General features: G+C 36.6%; 1 protein-coding gene across 2 annotated transcripts in view; it reads left to right on the forward strand.

The window, feature by feature from the left end:
* Positions 1-19,261, forward strand: part of KHDRBS2 (KH RNA binding domain containing, signal transduction associated 2) — a 387,275-nt gene that overhangs the window by 292,268 nt on the left and 75,746 nt on the right. Inside the window, exon 7 of one of the 2 annotated variants that reach the window (XM_074153323.1) lies at positions 5,563-5,569. The exons of the other annotated variant lie outside the window; for it this stretch is intronic. Within the exon in view, the coding sequence (XP_074009424.1) occupies positions 5,563-5,569 (7 nt within the window). The remainder of the gene's footprint in view (positions 1-5,562; positions 5,570-19,261) is intronic. 2 annotated transcript variants of the gene reach the window in all.

Here is a 19,261-nt window from a genome sequence, read left to right on the forward strand (position 1 = left end):
ACTTCTATCTTACAAGTTTTTAGGCATGGCTAAAGAAGGGCTTATGAAAAAGAATGTAAATCAAATAGTTAAAACTGGCTTAATAATACAGGTAGACCTTCAAATATTTTTCTCTGGTACAAGAATGTGCAATGAATGAATCCGCTTGCTTGTTGTTGTTTTCGACCCTCTGAAGGTTGTTGATGTGATTTGAAAAGTATCCATTGTTGCTTGTCACACGGATTGACCGTATTTCCTGGCCTTTGTGCTTAATGTCCCAAATGTATGCATTATGTACTAACCATTCATGTGGAATTTATTGGTCTATTATAGCATTTTGAAAACTTCATGTGCGGTCTCTGATCAAGCATGTCATCCTCCCACTTCCAACACTAAGCATCTTGATGTTAAATGTCTTTTGCCTTGTTCTTCAAACCAATATCCAAGTTCAATTTATGGCTCTAGTGTGGGAGGCAACTTGCAGAAACTTACTCAGTTTTATGACATTTTTATTTATGTATTTTAATGAAAGAGGCACAACTATTATCTGTACTACTTTCTGCTAGGGAGCTATAATAACAGACACAAAAATGCAAATGGAAGCATCTAAGAGATAAAACAAAGCTAGTTTAATAAGAATCAAGGTATGACAAGAAATGTCACAAGCATCTTCCTCCTTCCTAAATGCTTCTAGTATTAGCAATCACACAAAATCCCCAGGCACGCAAGAAACAAAAAACTCCACCTTTGAAATGCTTTGAACAATTAACAATTTTATTCAATTCTTTTATGTGCAATTTAGCCCTTGGAGCATCCTTTATTTCTAGGAGCACTTTACTCCCACTAGCATCTCCCTGTTTTCCCATGACTTACACCAACCAGCAGTGGGAGCAGCAGAATAAAGTAGCACTAGAGAAAGATAAGTGGGCACTTACCTGCTATTCTGCTGGGCTCGCTTTTAACACTTACTTGCAATACTAAATGTTTTGAGCTGAACTTGCAAATCCTGTTTGGATGTGGTTGTGTGTATTTAAATTCTGGAGCTTTTGAGCCAGTAGGAGAATATTCTGCCTGTGCTTTGAGTCATCTGAAGCCCTGTGGCAGTGTTGGAGCAGCAATCCACTAAACCCCATCTGAATGTATGCTACTGAGTCAGATACAGGGCATCCTCACACTTTTTACTGACTTCACGTTTACTTTCAAAATACCATCTAATCACATGCATAGGAGGGAATAAATAACTCAGCTTTAAAAATATCCTTCGCAGCAAAGTTCTGCATTTTCCCCTGCAGGATTTAAGGAAGGCAGTGACTCATACTCCAAGATATATATGGGCGCACGTGAAGATGTTCAGTCATTGAGGCAATACTGGGGAGTCCACCACATTTCTGATAGTGGTCTAGTATGTGTTAAACTGATGACAGTAACAAGTTGCAAGTACCAACTTCTAGAATGTGCTGGGATGAAGACCAGTTTGCTGCATATATCATCAGTGCTATAGTAATCTGCAAGAATAAGAGTACTCAGGAAGTACATTTTTATTATTGGAGAAAAGAGGGTTATAGTCAAAACTGGCCCTAGAATAATTTCAGGAGGAGGCAGACTGAGGAATTGGTGGTTCTTATTATGTGTTTTGTGTAGGGGTAAGACGAAGGCAAAATTTTTGCAGAAGGGAGGAAACACTTATAAATTGCGAGAGAAGTCCATAGTCCATTTCTTGTGCAAGAAATTAACTATATTTTGAGTGATTATTTAAACTAGCAGGTGAAGAAAAGGTGACATTCTTAGGATCATACACAGAGACGGAATCATGACACCAGTAATATCAGAATAATTATCGAGAGAGCCTGGCACTAAGAAGAAAACAAATAAGGTCACAGGGGCACGTTCCAGAAAATGTGAGAGCTGTTTGATACAGGGGATAGTCAGAATCCTGGCCAGTAATAATAATGACCAAAGCAATACTTTACACTCCTATGGTTTTTTCTTCTGAAAAATGTCAAATAATGTCGTCTTTAAAAAGGTTGTTAATTTTCAAACAGTTGTGGCTAACTCAATGTCCAGAGAAATTTATTTTTTTAAATGTAACACCAAAATGTAAAAGCCTCAAAATAAGTTTCTGCCTTAGATAAAATGTCATTCCACAAGTTATCATTAAATTAACGACACGTTGTTGTCACAGAAAGGTGCCGTTTTTCAGGATTATCCAAAAATGAAACTAGGCAAGCTGTCTCAGTATGTTTCATTATTGCTAATTTAAGTAAGAGCTTGCACTGGCTTAAATTATTTTCTTTACTACAGTATCTCATCAGCAACAGGACAGATTTACAGGTTCTTGTTTTCCCTTCTCCAGAGCATTTGCATTCTTTCCTTAAGTTCTACAAGACAGTCGGAAGATATCCAGACTATAGTTTAAATTGCATTTCCAGTCATTTTATTTTAGCTCTTCATTTTTCAACTCAAGTCCCTAAATTTTATACCAAATGCCTTTAATGAAGAAAGTGGAATGAAAAATCCCCCCTTATTCAAAACACATCCACTGTATCTGCATAAGCCCAAGCTTTTTATCGAGTACCTACTACTTCTTCATCAGTGACCAAAAGAAGCAAGTGTGTGCCAATGTTTTATTAGAGGACTGCGTGATTGTAGGATTATCCTGCAGCGGTTGAGATCTGGCTTGCAGTGGTTTAAATTAGGCTTTGGAGGCTGGACCTCTAGAGGAACTCTTCATGTCTTTAAGCCTTTAGATTTTTCCTATGTTTTGTAAAAGCGGTTGTAGAGAAGAGGACAGTCTGTCTGGGGCTGAGACCCTTGGGTTTGATTTAGGCATCGCGTTTCAGTTCTTACTGTCCCCACTGAATCTATGCAGGTAATCGAGGATAACATTAAAACGAAGCACATGCCTCTCGGCACCTCTTAAACACCTAAGGACAGATCACCTGGCACAGTCAGTCAGAGGATTAATTTTTGATTACTTGGGGAACTCTCACACACCGGACAAGGATCCAGCGGGCCTCATGTGGGCACTGTGCTTTATCACATGATGCAGAGCAATACTTAGTTAGAATGGGAGTAATATGTAGTATGCTACAACAAAAATATGCAGCTGCTCGGTTAAAGCCAGGGAAGATTTACATTGATGGGAGTCGAAGAACATACTGCAATTATCTTGTCTGACCTCTTGTGTAATCACGACCGCTTTTCCCTGTGCTTTTTGAAACATGGATATAAGAACTGAACATAATGATCTAGCGGTAGTGGAGCAGATCTCTGTCTCTTTTATGAAGGGATAAAACCCGTGTGTCTTAACTGGTCCTCCAGTAAAGTAGGAATACAGAACATACTCCCTCACACCCCAGCAGCAATTGTAGCTGGGGTTTACTGGCTGTCACCCTCCCACTTAGAGGTATGGTAAAGTCTTCTAAGGTCAACCCAACCCTTGTTCTGCTGCTCAGCAGTTGCCCGGGGTCAAAGTCCGGCTCAGACCACTTTTAAAACGAACTGCAGTGTCATGAACTGTTAGGATTGAGATTCTTAAACATCTTATATTTCTCTGCAGGTTTGATCCGTTATTTTTCTCACTAATTCTGCTAAAATACATGTAATTATAAGATGTGAGTTACGTTGAGGTTCATCTTATATAAGTTAGCGGTGTAAAATTTAGCTGTCTGATGGTGCAGCTTCATAACTCATGCCTAATACATTTTTTTTCAGATTACAAATAAAAATTCCAACTTCAGTGTTTCAAATTGCACCATAGGCTTGTGGTCCCAGATGCTTTTTTTCTTAGAAATTGTTTGCTCCGTTTCCAGAACTTCAGTTGACTTGGATGTTTTTGAGAAATACCTGTATTGCAATAAACTGTATATTAGGTTTAAGAGATTTTTAAGTCATAGCTAAGCTACAGAAAGGCTTGGTAACTTTATCAGAATCCCTAGCCCCTGCACTGTCCCATCTGCCATCATCTCCCTGTGCTCCTTTCCTAACCTGCAGAGGAGCGTTTTTTCACATTACCTATCAGTACTCATTAGGGCAACAGACATGCTACACTTTAATTTATTTGCTTGCATTTTACGATATGCTTAAAAGATATCTCAGACAGGTAAGAAAAAAAACAACCAAAATAACCAGCAGTAACCAATTTGCTTCTCAACATGGGTTTCACTAGGAAGCTGAGTATGCAATAGCTGTTATTTCCTGTGATAAACACATTTTGCATCCTTGCATTGTGGTAGGTGGCAAAGTAAGGATTCTCTGCAGTTTAGGAGGAAGCAGCTGGCTAAACACCATTTAGGGTTAATTCTAGCAAGCAAGGCAATGTAATAATAATTTTAGATGTGAGAGCATCTAGAAGCACATAGGTTGAGGGACTTTTTTATGCAACTTAGAGTGAAAGGACAGTTATTTTCCTCTCATAGCACTCAGAATGGAACCATAATGGCTTAGCATTGTTTAAAGCTCATAAACTGCAACCGTAAATCAGAAAATTAGCTAATGATTGCCTCTGGGTAGCAATACATGATGAAAAACAAATGAGGAAAGGTGCTCATGCATTACACTTTGTAGCTACTGGAAAAATTAAAGTTCTATCTTCATAAAAAAAAAACGTTAAAGGGATGTTATGAAGGGTTGTGCCCTGGTAGCAGAACAATTACTGCTTCAAATAAGCATGTTTTTTAATAAATGCTACTAGAATGTCTGCAGTTTAGTGCTAGAAGTTTTAAATGATTCATGATGCTCTGAGAAGTTGTATCTGCAGTGGGAAACTGTGAAGCAGAATACTATATGTCCAGCCTGTTCTAGATAGTGCCAACTCCAAGTACTACAAATACACATAACTAAATAACCAAATAATATCACACATTGATATCACTGTACCAATAATCTTCAGTGTGGAGACAGTAATGGTAAGCAAGACCTCAGACCTTTCAAACCATAAAGGATTTACTTTGTGGGTAGGGTCTGGAGTTTATTGTATCAGGAAGGTAACATTAAGACAATTCTGGTTACACCCAGAAACTGATTTTCAGACATCTGAAGAATTTTATTGATAAAATCTCACATATTTCTGGCTTAGGTGGTATGTGGCAATGGCAGTTTTGAGAATTTGAATTTCAGACTTGAGTATCTAAAGAGGCATTTATGCAGACTTGTGCTTCAAAGCAAGTGCAATCCTAAATGTCTTCAAAGTGGTAGTAACCTAAGGCATTTACAAATGCTATGACTCATGTTTTTAAATAAATGCTTATTTAAATAAATGTTTTTAAAAAATCTTAAACCACACCAGGAAGCTGTTGGAACAGGTCTGTTGCTATAAAATAAAAAATAAAGAAATCTACAGGCCAGGGAATAGCAATGTCCTGTCAGGGGCACTTGAAAGTGGTAATGAAGGACCTTGTGCACTTGTCATTTTGTACAAAGAATATGCAAGACCTTTTGGCCAAAAACTTATATTTGTTCCGCTTTCTGGTATTTAGAGGTCAGTATTATTAGTCAAAGCACCCTATTTTTTGCAGAATACAGTCTTTCTACTGCTTCTTTTCTGGCAAACTTCTGGCTTACGTACGTAGATATTTGGAAAAGCCAAGTTGTCATCAACATTGATTATAAATGATTTTATGTTTTAGTGGTGTGCAAGGACTACAGAAATCCCTTGTAATACACTTATAGTTATGTATAATGAAAGACTCTTCATCCCAGAACATTTAGAGTCTTGAAGCCTTCCTGCCAAAAAATGAGCAGGGTTAAAATAAGGGAAGGACTTCTTCTGTGGGGAGACTACCATCAAAGAAGCATACAAGGCATGTTTTTTTAGTCCAACCATGCTTTTGTGGAGACCACTTTGTGATCTTATATATATTACATTTTCTTATTAAAATAGAAATTGCTGCTTTTGGACATTTCTCTACAGCAGGCATGCTTTCTAGACAACGCATCTGTAACAAGTCATAGATATATGAAACCAGTTATTTGTAGTGATCTAAGCTTACCAGTTACCATTGCTGATAGTTATATTGACTTTTACTGAACATAATATGATAGAGCATAGAGCAGCGATGGGGAATTCTTTGCCAATGAAATAAACAGCTGGAGCCTGAGTCCTGCTCTCACGGTATTGTAAATGTGGAATGATTCCAGTGAAGGCATGGATTTATCACAGCAAAATTCAGGAAAGAGACTGTTTGTGACAGTTGCATAAAATTGATCTTTTTCAGAGGTGAGAACTATCTTACGCTGCATAGTTTTTTTTCCATAATGCCCATCTAGATGTAGTTCCTTGGATACTGTTTCGAAACAAATAATCAGAATCTATCTTCAGAAACACTCTATCTCTATTGACCATATATGGATTCTAGATTTCTTATTAGGCATGCAAGTAAATCAAATACTCTTGTGCTTTTATTAGTTGTCCAAACTGGCCACTTCTCAGGAAGGGGAACTCTCTTATGTGCTACAGCGTTATGCAAGGACATCCCAAGTCCTGGGGGACAGTAACAACTACTAAAAGTTGCTGCTTTTTGCAACTCTTAGTAGTTTTAAGCAGACTGTATTGTCTTGGTAGTATATTAATTGCCACACGGAATTAATTCAAGTTATATGCTAGTTCTTACTAGATATTTTTGTTTGGGCTTTTGGTTTTTTGGTGTTTTTTTTTTTAAATGAAAGCTACCTTCTCTTGGAAAAATGATGCGAAGAAAATGTTAAAACTGTGGGTTTTCTCCACAAAGAATACATTTTCTACAGGGACCACTTTTGACTGTACATACAAAGTACTTTATAGTTAAAAGAGAAATTGCTGGTATTTTAACATTTTAATAAAATAAAACCCCAAAGCTCTCAACTGAGGTAATGTATAGTGTGATATAGTAGAGTCCTGGGAAATATGCACTGAGATGTTGCCAGTAATGAAACTAAATCACTGCTTTATATTAGTTTGTTTTACAAGATCAAGAGCCTCAATAGTGAACTATGTCAAAAATAAGAATCCATGTGGAAAAGTACTGGTCAAATAATGTCCACTGCAAATTAAAACAATCATATTGGCATGGGAAAGAAGTCAAAGTGTTGATATTTCTATATTCTGAACTACTTCTCTCCCCATATGTAACTATGAACTCCGGTTAGTAACAAAATATTAGTGTCTTTGAAATGAGATTTCCAGATTTTAAAGTTCCAAGGAGGCTAGTAAAAATAAGTTGCTGTTTGCAGACTTGCTCATCTTCTTCCCCTTGCACTTGCTGAGATCAAGTGAGTGAGTAAAGGCTGAATAGTTCTCTTACCTTTGGAAAGAAGGATTTTGTGTCAGCATTAATTTCAGTCGGCTGCGTAGCAGGTGCTAATACGATGACTCCTTATCACTGAATCTGATGCAAAGAACAAAAGATAAGTCATGAGTTAGGCTTAGTACAATGTTGTACACAATGGCACCTAACAAAACTATAATGAGCCTGAAATACGGGTGCCTAGTCTTGCCACTTGGTCTAGGCTTCCTGAAAATATGAACCCCCTCTGAAGTCTAAGAGTAGGCATCTCTGAAGATCAAGAAAGAGTCCCTGTGTGAATGGAGAAGCTTACCACTGACCTGATGGGGCTGAAAGAAGACATTCTAGGACATTCAATCTCAAAAGTGATACAAACCAAAGTACAAATATGATCTTTTACAGATTTACTACAAGAGTGAATTAATTCACGTTGTATCCTTGTTAATATGTATATATACATATATATATATATGGGTGACATTTTACTGAAGAAAAATGTCATATTCTGCAGTAACTTGCTCTACCAAAGCAAGAACACAAAATAAACTTGCTACAACGAGCACGTCTACGTTACTGCTTCAGTAACACCAGACACTGAACATAGAGGCCAGGCAAATTCAGACCTAAGAAGAACCACTCGGGCACTTTACATCACTAATGTAGATATACCCAAGCTGCACACAAGATCTATTTCATATCACTGACCAAAATAAGGATCAGGGTGGAGGAGGTCTGCTTTAGGTCCTCTACTTTAACAGACCCACCATCGAGCTGAAATCCCGCTCTGCCGCAGTGAGGAGACTGGAGCAGAGTATGCAGGTTTATGCTCTGTAAAGATTACATCTAAGGGGTGTCTTCTGCTGCCTCTTGATTCCTGAGGAGCCCTTGGGTACCCCCTGGGTGCTGATGGAGTAGAGGAAAGAACATTGCTGAGAGCAGCCCGTAGAGTCATTGCAAACTGTCAGAAGTCCGAAGGGGACGATTCTGCAATAAAATTTTATCATCACTGAAGGAAATAAGCTCCTTTTTTCTCTTGGTTATCATTTTAACACTGTGTTGGTTATTTGTAATTAGGTAGCTGTTACAGGATAGGGGAGGAAAAAGTGGTAAATAAGGCTCAGTTATAACACAAGCTGCTGACTAACATTTTACAAATAAAAAAATAGAAAATTAATTTCCAGGGCAGTCTCAACCATTACTATGAATTAATATAAAGATTCTATTGAACATTCAACCTATCCTACTTGAAATCCTGTCCTGGTTTGAGCTAAAACAGAACTAATTTTCTGTTCAGTAATTTTTCCTTTTTAGCTGGGCCTCTTCTAACTAATTAAACTCTGAAATTAACAGCATATTGTTCAGAAACTGCTCACTCTCATAGTAATAAGACCTGATTATACCAAGGAACGGTGTGCAGAGAGGCCCTTGCTTATACTTATTGCCATAACAACCAAGGTCAGATCAATTTGTTATTTGCCCCATTGGAGGGTCAGAAGTGGAAAAGCGTAGAGGGGTCACACCTGTAGGGAGGAGTGGACAGGAGAGATGACCCAAAACTGACCAACAGGGTATTCCATCCCATCTGCCCCATGCTCAGTATAAAAGCTGAGGGATCAAAGGGTCATCTTTCTTCCTTCAATGGCCGACATCTGAGGAGGACCCTGTCTGTTCGTCTGCCTTTGATCCCGATCCGAGCATTCCTGACTCCAGATCCGGAATCCAGCTCCTGTCCATCACCGAGTCCAGTCTGGGACTTTCCCCAGTGCCTGCTGGTGACGGGATCATCACCCTGGGAGCTTGATACGGTTTTGTATATACTGTATACTTTTTTTCCCCCTTTTTTTTTTTATTATTTATTATTTCATTATTTATTAATATTTTCATTAAAGTAGTTTAGTTTTTTTCTAAACTCATAAATCTCTTTTATCTCTTCCTCTCCTCTCTTTTCCTTGTGGGGGCGGGCATCTGTCATTCTGCTTGGTTAATCTGGTCAAAACCACGACAAATCCCTTTCAAAAAACTCCTTCCTTCATTAAAGTGGTCTTTCTTATTATCATGGTCTCAGTATCTCCTGGCATCTTCATTACTGATATATATGATGTCTGTCTGCAGTATTTGCATATTTTGCACCTCATTTATATGTTTGGCAAAGCGTTGTTAACACTAGACATGCTACATGCTGAACAGTATATTTTAAAAGGAATAACTATTAAATCTGAAACTATTTGTGGGTTTTAGTTTTCAATGAATTACTCATATATAAGAATCATATATATATCTCATATATATATACTCATATATAAGAATTTAAACAGGAGATGTAGTTTAGCATTCGTTCCTTTTCCTTGTAATGATTGTGATCTTTACAGTGCAACAGACGGTTCAGCATTAGCTTCACTATGAGGCGATGACTATAAACTGAAGTTATTTTGGAGTTGCATATTTTTTATAGTGAAACAAACTAAAAAAGAACAGACTGTAATTTTTAATTACTATTCTAGGATGAATACAATTATCATCAGTCCAAGTTGGAGTCCCAATTATGACAACAATATAATATACAATAAATATAGCTTATTATATTATATACAAAAAATGTATGCCTCTGCACTGTCTTATATAAATGTACATATGTAGGAGCTTGATTTGAACTAAAAGGATTTGCTGCATTTATTTCAAACTGAACATATATTAATACTTTAATATGCAGAAAAGTCTTCGACTTCATTAGCAATTCTCCTTTGTTTTATACTACAGCCAAAAGAGCCAGACTGAAATCAAAGTAATGTATCGTTTTAATAGAGGTAGGAAAAGAAGCACCCATAGATTTTATTAACAGAAAAAAATACAAAGGTGGGTGTATATGTTCACAGTACCCGGGCTCCAGAGTCTATTCCTTAAGGAAGGGCAAAGCCTGGGAAGTACGTAGCTGCAATGCAGGCTGTATTACATCAAGGGGATTTCTAGGATACGGGGCAATTTCAAACCAAAATGGCTGGTGTTGTACCTGCTCTTGTAGCAGCTTTTTGTATCATTAATAGCTGCCTTGTCCAAGAATCCTGAATGATTAATGTTAGAAGGGTGTATGCTAGTGTTATGTTTAATCTGTATTTAGATAGTATCTTATACCTAGTGACCATGTGCTGTGCAAATAAGCAGCCCTTTGATTGCAGTGAAACATTGTTAGTGACAGTGATTTGTGAACAGAAGGGTGTAAGGTAAAGAGTGGAACATACAGTATATGGAAAAGAATGTGCCAGAATATATGAATGACTCAACATTATCAAAGCTATTTCAAAAGCATATTTTAGAGGCTGCAGCAACTGCCTGTCCTAGAATTTAATCAGAAACCAAAGGTTTGAAAAGACTCCAGAACGAAAAACGGAGGTAATATAAAAGTGTCACTCAGGCCAGCAGGCAATGCTAATAAATTGCCGTGTCTTTGTCAAATGCTCATCACTCATTCTAGTGTCAGGTAATGACCATACAAATCGTAATTGTATAGGTCGGGCAAGATGTTTAATCCAAGCGATCATCCTTGCTATTTTATTACATGAACGTCTAATAAACTCAGAAAATGTTGAAAGGACTGTAGTATTTAATAGGAAAAAAACCTCAGAAATAAATGCACTGTAAAATAGGATTAATGGTATAAATTTGTGGATTAGCATAAATCCTATTTACGCCTACTTAATAAGGCATTATAAAGCAAGCAAGGTTTATGTAATAGGATTTAATCTTATTTAATGTCCTTTTTTAAGCAAATATCCAGTTGACCCTAACATATATATTACAAAAGCCAATTTGTGAAGTATTCTGTAGATCCATAAAATTTCTTGTGATTAAGGGTCGTGAATATACTTGACACAGTTGTGTGCAGGCTCCAAGTTACCCATATTACAACCTTGTTCCACAATTGCCATGGAGGAAAACCTGTCACTAAAATCAAAGGGAATTGTGTTTTTTCTATGATCTTAATAGCCGATCCCTTCCTCCCCCCCTACCTCTCCCCTCATTTTTGTTTAATTTATTTGGAAAGACTTAAAAATTTATACCCTACAGTTGATTATACACCCATTAATATGATAAAATTTAGTTTAATAAATGTACTGTGTTTGTATGTAGTTAATCATTTGATATGTTTATGTGTTTCTGGAAATAAATAGTTTTCCAACCACTAGTTTTCTATTCTGACTATAACTCATGAAATTAGCTTCAACACTGAATTATGATAACAGGCTTGATTTTTTGTGGATGGTAGACTTAATTAGCAGCTTTCTTACAAATATCTTTGTGGTTTTATATTGCTGAATAATAAAAATGATCTTGTTTGCATTTGAGTAACACTTTTGTCTCAAGATAAAGGTTAATCATGAGGTTTAGAATGCATAGAGCCGAAAATGTTTTATTTATTACTGGACAGATTTTCTCCTCCGGGCTGTAAATTTGTTTATTTTTATCCAGTGTCTTTGAGCAGTGTAGATAAACAACAATCTTTGAAAGTTAGCTCATCCATAAAATCACCATGATTTCAAAGCTGACAACAAGATATTAATACTCAGAAATAAGTCATCTCAATTTAGCTACTTGCAATGAAGTTAACATCTTTCAGACTTTTTTAGACACCTCTCTACTGTTGTTGCTGTCAGTTCATTGGTCAAAATTAATTTCTAAGACTGTAGGAACATTTGAAAAGCTTGAGTTTTCATGTGAAATATTAAGTATTTTTCACCATCCTGTAGAAAGTGCTATTAGTGTTTATGACTGCGCCTATTCTCCCTTGAACTCTCCGTGACTGTGCTAATCATGACTTTACATTTGTAGTGATATATTCTAAATACCAGACATCAGGTCTATTTAGTGGCTGGAATTCCTTTCACCACGTGGGCGTTTTCATTATTAGTCCTACTGCCCATGTGCCACCCATCTTGATAATCTTTTTTTTAATTAGTGATAGACTATTTTGGAAAGTCAGGCCTTCAATGTACTTTTTCTAGTTGCTTATGAAAAAACAATATTAATCTTGTTCATCAAAGATGACTACAGAGGAGACCTGTGGCTTCTCAGGTGCATAAATGATTTCCCCACCTCAGAGGACCTGAGTCCTGCACTAAGGAAACCACCAGCATGTGCGTCCTCAAGACAAGTGTCACTCAATGTAAGCAGAATTCCTCCAGTCCAGAGGATTTGAGATTTTCAAGAAAACTCCTCCGTAGTAAGGCTTCTTTTTTTTTTTCCTCATCACTTTCAGAGAATTTTTGATTTTCCTTCAAGAAATGTTTTCTGGTGTTTTTCACCTTAATTCTGTTTCTCAGGCAACAAAGGCTACAGGAATTGCTGCTAATGTGTTGTTAACTACAGCATCCAAAGTAATTTCCTTGCTATTTCCAGACACAAACTTCCTAACCCCACCTTCCATATTTCCTGTGACACAGTCCTGAAGCTGTCTGGTGCAGTTATCTGGGAATGCCTTCATTTCTTCAAATGCATTTCAGTACATAATATTTTCTTTCAGTACTCATGACATGAACAAATACAGTCAGTGCTTTTTCCAGGTCATTCCTGACTCTGATATTTAATGCCGTTTCATTTCCACTTCCTCCACGTCTTTAGTTGATGGTCCAAACATTTTTGGATAGATGACTAGTGACTATAGCAGAGAGGTTGCACAGGTTTTTTGACGAGCTTTCCTGGTACGTTATTGATATTATTAACAGCCTAAAATTGCTGACTCCATTTTCCAAGGAGCAGACAACTTCTAAAACCCAAATAATTTAGTATTTCCATTAAGTTATTGAAAATAGTAATTTATTGTTTCCAAAAAGCAAAGAATTTTAGATTTTTAAAAATACACTTAAAATGGAACAACTGCATATTCAGAAAAAGTTAACATAACTTAGCAGTAAATAACTCAGTAAAGTGTCATTGTGAAAGGCACTTTTACAGGACATCGTGTCAGCATTGTGAATGGTAGGGCTGCTACAACCTTGAGAAATAGGCCTGTCACTAATTTGGTAATTAAATATAATTACTAAATATAACTATGAATTCTAAGTGTATTTTATAGGCTGTGACAAAGCAAAGGTGATTCATTTTAAAAAATATATATTGGCCTAAGTCTGTGAAAGAAGTTAGCTTTTGATATAAACTCGGTCAACATCTGATACGCTTGTTTATTTTAAATGACATATAACTGAAATTCAGTGGAAGTGTTTGAAAAATCCCTACAAATATATCCTTTGTGCTCCTTATTGGTAAGCACAGGAGTGACCTTCAATGTCTTTTTTGTTTACAGAAGCTCTCTTGCACCATTAGTGCTGCGTGGGGATGGGTAGAGACAGAAGACTCACGGGCATGCTCTTGCAATCAGATCTGAGTTGCTGGACAACAAGCCCTCAGAGGCCCTTCTGCCTGCAGACACACACTCGTTCTGCCTCCCTGGTCACCACAAGGCACTGGTGGGAGAGCGGTAGGGGTCTCCCAATCCATCCGTACCCCTTTATCCACTTGGCATGGTCCAAAAGTTGATTCTCTTCAGCAACTCTAACAAGCATTAATGTATTAATGGAGAATACATTATGTCTCCAGACATTAACAGTCTGGAGAACAAGTCCTATGAGGAGAGGCTGAGGGAACTGGGCATGTTTAGTTTGGAGAAGAGGAGGCTGAGGGGGGACCTTATTGCCCTCTACAACTACCTGAAAGGAGGGTGTAGAGAGGTGGGTGTTGGCCTCTTCTCCCAAGGGAATAATGACAGGACCAGAGGAAATGGTCTGAAGTTGGGGCAGGGGAGGTTTGGCTTAGATATTAGGAAGAATGACTTTACTGAGAGGGTGGTCAGGCCCTGGAACAGCCTGCCCAGGGAGGTGGTGGAGTCGCCATCCCTGGAGGTATTTAAGAAACGTGTAGACGTGACATTTCAGGGCATGCTCTAGTGCCCAAGACTGTTGGTTTGTGTCTGTGGGTGGGTGTGGGGTGTAGTAGTGGATGTGTTGTGGGAGGGTGTTTGTTTTGGTTTGTTTTGGTTTTTTGGTTTGGTTTGGTTTGTTTTTTTTGTGGTTGGACTCGATGACCTCAAAGGTCCCTTCCAACCATGAAGATTCTGTGATTCTGTGACTCTGTATTCTCACTGGGGGGTGCAGTAGGTAGGGTGAATAATCTAGAAATATAAAACAAAATCCTATCCTCTATCACTGTTGAATAAAAATTAAGAAAGCTTTTTTTTAGTCATTTGCTCTAGACCTCCCTGTTCAGACAAAATTACATTCTACTTCAGAGGCTCAAGTGCTGTATCTGATTAGGTCTTTAAAACACCACTAAGTGGTGGGGCTTCATTTATTTCCCTTGATACATCAACCTATTGCCTGATGGCCCTCATGGAGAGGAAATATTGCCTGTTCTTCAACTTACACACTTGTGGTTTCATATTAAAGGAGAAAGTAGTTCTTTTTAATGCCATTCTCTTGGGTAGAAAGAAGGTCATGCTCTAATTTATGTTGCACTGTATATTATAAGGTTTGAGCTATCCCAGGTATCTCAGATATGAATCTGAAGTTCTAGAAGAATAAAAGTAAATATTGATTATATCATTTGTTCATTCATTCTTTTCTTTTCTACTGACACTTCTTTATACTTCCCCTTCTTTCCTTTTTCTTGCCTATCTCATCTTTGAATTTTATTTTCTCCCTTTCGTCTTTAGTATGTTATAGCCATTTTTGTGAAATCTAACCGCTTCATAAAAATGTGTTGAACTTGCTTTAGCTGAGATTTATATATCTTTCCCACCCTTGTGTTGTAATTTCAAATGTACCTACAGTTTTTTCCATAAGAGTGAAGGGAGATTTTATATATATATTTCTGCAGTTTTTCACCATGAAAAGAGGTGCAAATTCTGATAGAAGTTCCAGTTATTTCACATACACTGAAGAAAGATTGCAAAACCCAACTTAAAACATGGATTCAGAAGTTATTCTTTATTTTAAATCAGCTTTCCCCACTAGTATACTAAATGCGAATTGCATAGTCATTTTCTGCATCAGACGTTATAGATAATGTATTTTTGCTACATGGTTTTAATTCATTCAACAATATGGTGCCAGCTGAAGTTGGATTTGCTGTGCTAATTCTTTTAATAAATATTCCAGCATCTTCAACAATATCATTCCACTCCTTGAATCCTTTGCCTCTTTCGTATTAATTGGAAATGTCTCATCTTTATTTCTAAGAGCGTAATGTTTTACATTGCATCTTTCGTGTCCTGAGACAGTGTACTTTACGTCTACTTCTCTTTCTTGCTCTTATCCCTCCTTTTCTTCCCCTGAGTTGTACTATTTGTGGTGGCGTTCTCCACATCTGATGTTACAGCCATTCTCAAAGATCTGCTTCTCTTCTTTAAATAAACATTAAAATAGTGCATACACGTACATTAGGAGAGAAGATGAAAATAATAGCTGTGATAAAACACTTCTAAGAGAAATGAAGTCTGAACTGGTTAAGATGCTAGCTAAAGTTTGTAATCTTTTATTTAAGCAAATATTATTACAGAAACGTAAAGCGCACAGGTATGCTTTAGAAAAATTTTAAACATTATGTCCAATATAGCGAGATGTCTTTCAGGTTATAAGTTTGAATTTCCAACATATTTGCATTACCATTTCATCTTGCAATGTCTATGCAACTATATATTTAATAACTCCACCCAAGTACTTAAATAAAATACTAAATAGCACTGGACCAAGAAAAAAGTCCTATGGGTTTTATTGCATCTTTCTATTTTGATAGTGATTGTTGGTAATTGTTCTTGTGAGTATGATTTTTTCAACCTTTCTGAACCCAACTTTTCGAGGAATAGATGTTGTTTTATCAGACATGTTTCCCTAGCAACTCCACCAAAGGGCAATTCAGATCTTACCCAGGCCAAATTATGTATGAAAATGTCTTTTTTTTTCCCAGTTAACAGTACAAGAAATGTAAAGCAACAGTGCTCTCAAACTAGGTGTCTCAGCCACATACCAAAAACTAAGTCGAAAGATTCTGTGCCTTTGTCAAAAGTAAAATCTATGAATTTCAATAATCAAGAATGAAAAGTTAAAAAATACAAATAGGGGAACTGAAATGTCTTTCAGTGGAGCAGAGATCTTGATTAAAGATATAATGAGTCAGAGTCTAAAAAAAAATATTTTAGTGTTGACGTTTGTCGCTTGAAATTGTGAGTCCGAGGGCATACCAAATAAGTTGGTTTTTCACTTATTTCTTGGTAATGTACAGGCACTAATTCAAGTTGTGACTATAGAAGAGCTACTAAATATTAATTAATTCCTTATAATTATTTTTGCTGTCTCAGAACAGATACTGCGCTGAAAGGTGAAAATGAGATACAGATTTATTTGTTTTTAAACTGTTTCAATAAACGTAAGAATGCAGTCCAAAGGACAGATTTAAAATTTGTCTTAAGTTTAGAAAAGAATCAAATAAAATCCTCAGAGATTATATAGTTGCTTCTCAAGAAAATAACACTTGAGCTTAGCCTGCAAGAGAACTTAAAAATCAAAGATTAACCCATATCAGATACAAAAACTCTGTGAAATAGTTAGTTTTATTTGCTTGAGTGGGAATGTTAGCAAAATTATCATAATTAACTTTTTTAAATTTATTTGCAGAGATTTGAGATGTTTTTGGAGACTGACTTTTTGAATACTGAGAAAGCAAGGGCTACTCGGAACTCACTGAAGATTTCTGAACAAAGTGAGCTCAAAATAAGCTAAACTGTCAGAAAATGTATATGGTCTCTTACTAAAGCAAAATTTCATAAAAATGGAGTGCCGAAAATATTTACACCTGTATGCTATAATCATTTAGCATGCAGAGAACACGGAAAAAACTCAATTATAAAAGCCAGCAAGAGAATAAACATTATGTCTGCAATGAATTAAAAAAAAACACAGTGCCATGTTGTTCCTGGAGCAGTGATTTTTCTGTGCTTAGAAAAAAATGATTGAAATAAAAGAAATTATAAATAGAATAAAAAAATATACTGATGCCCATAGTCAAAACAGCTATTTATGGAACAGCTGTGTCATGTCTGTGTGTGTATGTTCTTCAGCTATAGACTGTGAAAAGTAGAATCAAACCTTGCTTCTTATGTTCTTTGGTCATTTCAGTAATGTACTAGAAGAAGAAGCTGAAATACTTTATGCCTGCAAAAAGGCTTTTTGCATATACTGCTGCTTTTGCCTGTTATCTTAATGATCTATATTTGTTCAATCTTCCCAGAAATAGAATCTTATTCTATTAGGCAAGGTTCTTATCTTTTACTACTAGTTCTTAGTATTAATAATTGCAGTGTTTAAAGCTTCTCTTTGCATTTCTGATGGATTTCTGAATTTCTTCTCTATTCACCAACAACTAAGAAAGTATTTTCAGCTTTGAATAGGTACGTGTGATGTGTGGTCAGAAGGAGGGATGTTCTTGTTAGGACTCAGTTGAATTTATTCATATGAGATGCATCTAGCTATAAACAGAGAAGAATTAGTCAGGTATCGAAAAGTCTTTACCTTTCTATGCTAGATCTTAAATATATAACCGTGTCTTCAAGAGATTTGGTATGAGATTGATTATATTTACCCATGCAAGCATCATAGCATGCCCTAAAAAAATAGTTTTATACCTTGGTCTGTTGAGGTGATAATGGAATTATCAGCTGAGAGTTTCCCAGCTAGCGTACCTAGAACCTAATCTGGCTTCTTCATCCCCGGAGGGAGGATGTAAGCAGAGAGACACCTTTGTTCATTCATTTTCAGTAACCAAAGTTAAGACTATCTCAAAGCTGCTCTGAATTATGCCAGACCTATTAAAAACAAACAAACATAAGTTTTGATAGCCGTATAGTCCCAGTAATTGCTCAGAAACTACTGAGAATGTGCACCAGATGTGATTGCCACATTTAGTTGTCTGTACCCGATGCCTGTCCAATGCACTGAAACATTGCAGTGGAAGGGAGGTCTTAGATGATCTACTTTGGTCTTCACTACTGCAGTATAATATATCTGTCATAAACCTTTGTTACATTTATTCCTCTTCTACTCATTTTCAAAACTTTAATTATGTTTTCATTTGCAATGGACTCCTAAGCTTACTGAGGTTGCATCTAATGGGCTTCTAATTACATTTCTTTAATGTAAGTGTTCTGTTTATTATCTTCCTGGCATAGAGTACCATCCCCAGCTTGACAAATTTATCAGAAGTGCTTGTAACCACTCTTAAAAGAATTCATTTTCCAGGTTCACAGGCACCCACCCAGCCACCCTGTGCACCTCAGAGTCCAAGTACAACAGCATGGTAATGGCCCTTGAGATGGAGTCTCTTGCTATGAAGTACTCACATACCATGTATAGACCCACAGATCTCTCACATTTGTCTCCAATCGTAGCAGTCACTGCAAGCCTGGACCTGAATTTGTAAGGAATTTTATTTATAATGGATTCTTCAGTTGCTTATGAAATTTATTTCTCTGCTTTTAACTTCAGTGCTTGAAATATTTTGTGGAAGTACTGTATTGTCATTGTGAGATGTTTCTCTAGAACACAACTTGCAGGTCATATGGCTTTTTACTTAGAATTTATTAACAGAAATTACCTGTACTTTCTTTAACTAAGTTTTCTAGCTAGTATTCAAGATGAAATATGCACACACCACGAAACACTGTTGTGGATGTAATAAGTATATAAGTTATGGACATCACTTCATGTTTAAGTTAGTAAGGATTGTATAAGGATTGTATTTTGACCCCTGTCATTGTAGACACTTATTCATATTTTTTTTTCTAAGTTCCAGTAATAGATTAATGACTCAGACCACCAACTAAGGCAAAGACAGTCAATGGGAACAGATAGTCATGGTAAGAGTAGCTGTTCTATTTTATTCCCACATCTGCTTTTTTTTTTTTTTTTTAGGCAGGAGTGGACCAAATAATGAAAGTCTAGAGGTAATACTAAACATCTAGACGAATACTGAATGCTATG

The sequence above is a fragment of the Numenius arquata genome, chromosome 9 (genome assembly GCF_964106895.1).
Source record: "Numenius arquata chromosome 9, bNumArq3.hap1.1, whole genome shotgun sequence".
NCBI classification, from domain to species: Eukaryota; Metazoa; Chordata; class Aves; order Charadriiformes; family Scolopacidae; genus Numenius; species Numenius arquata.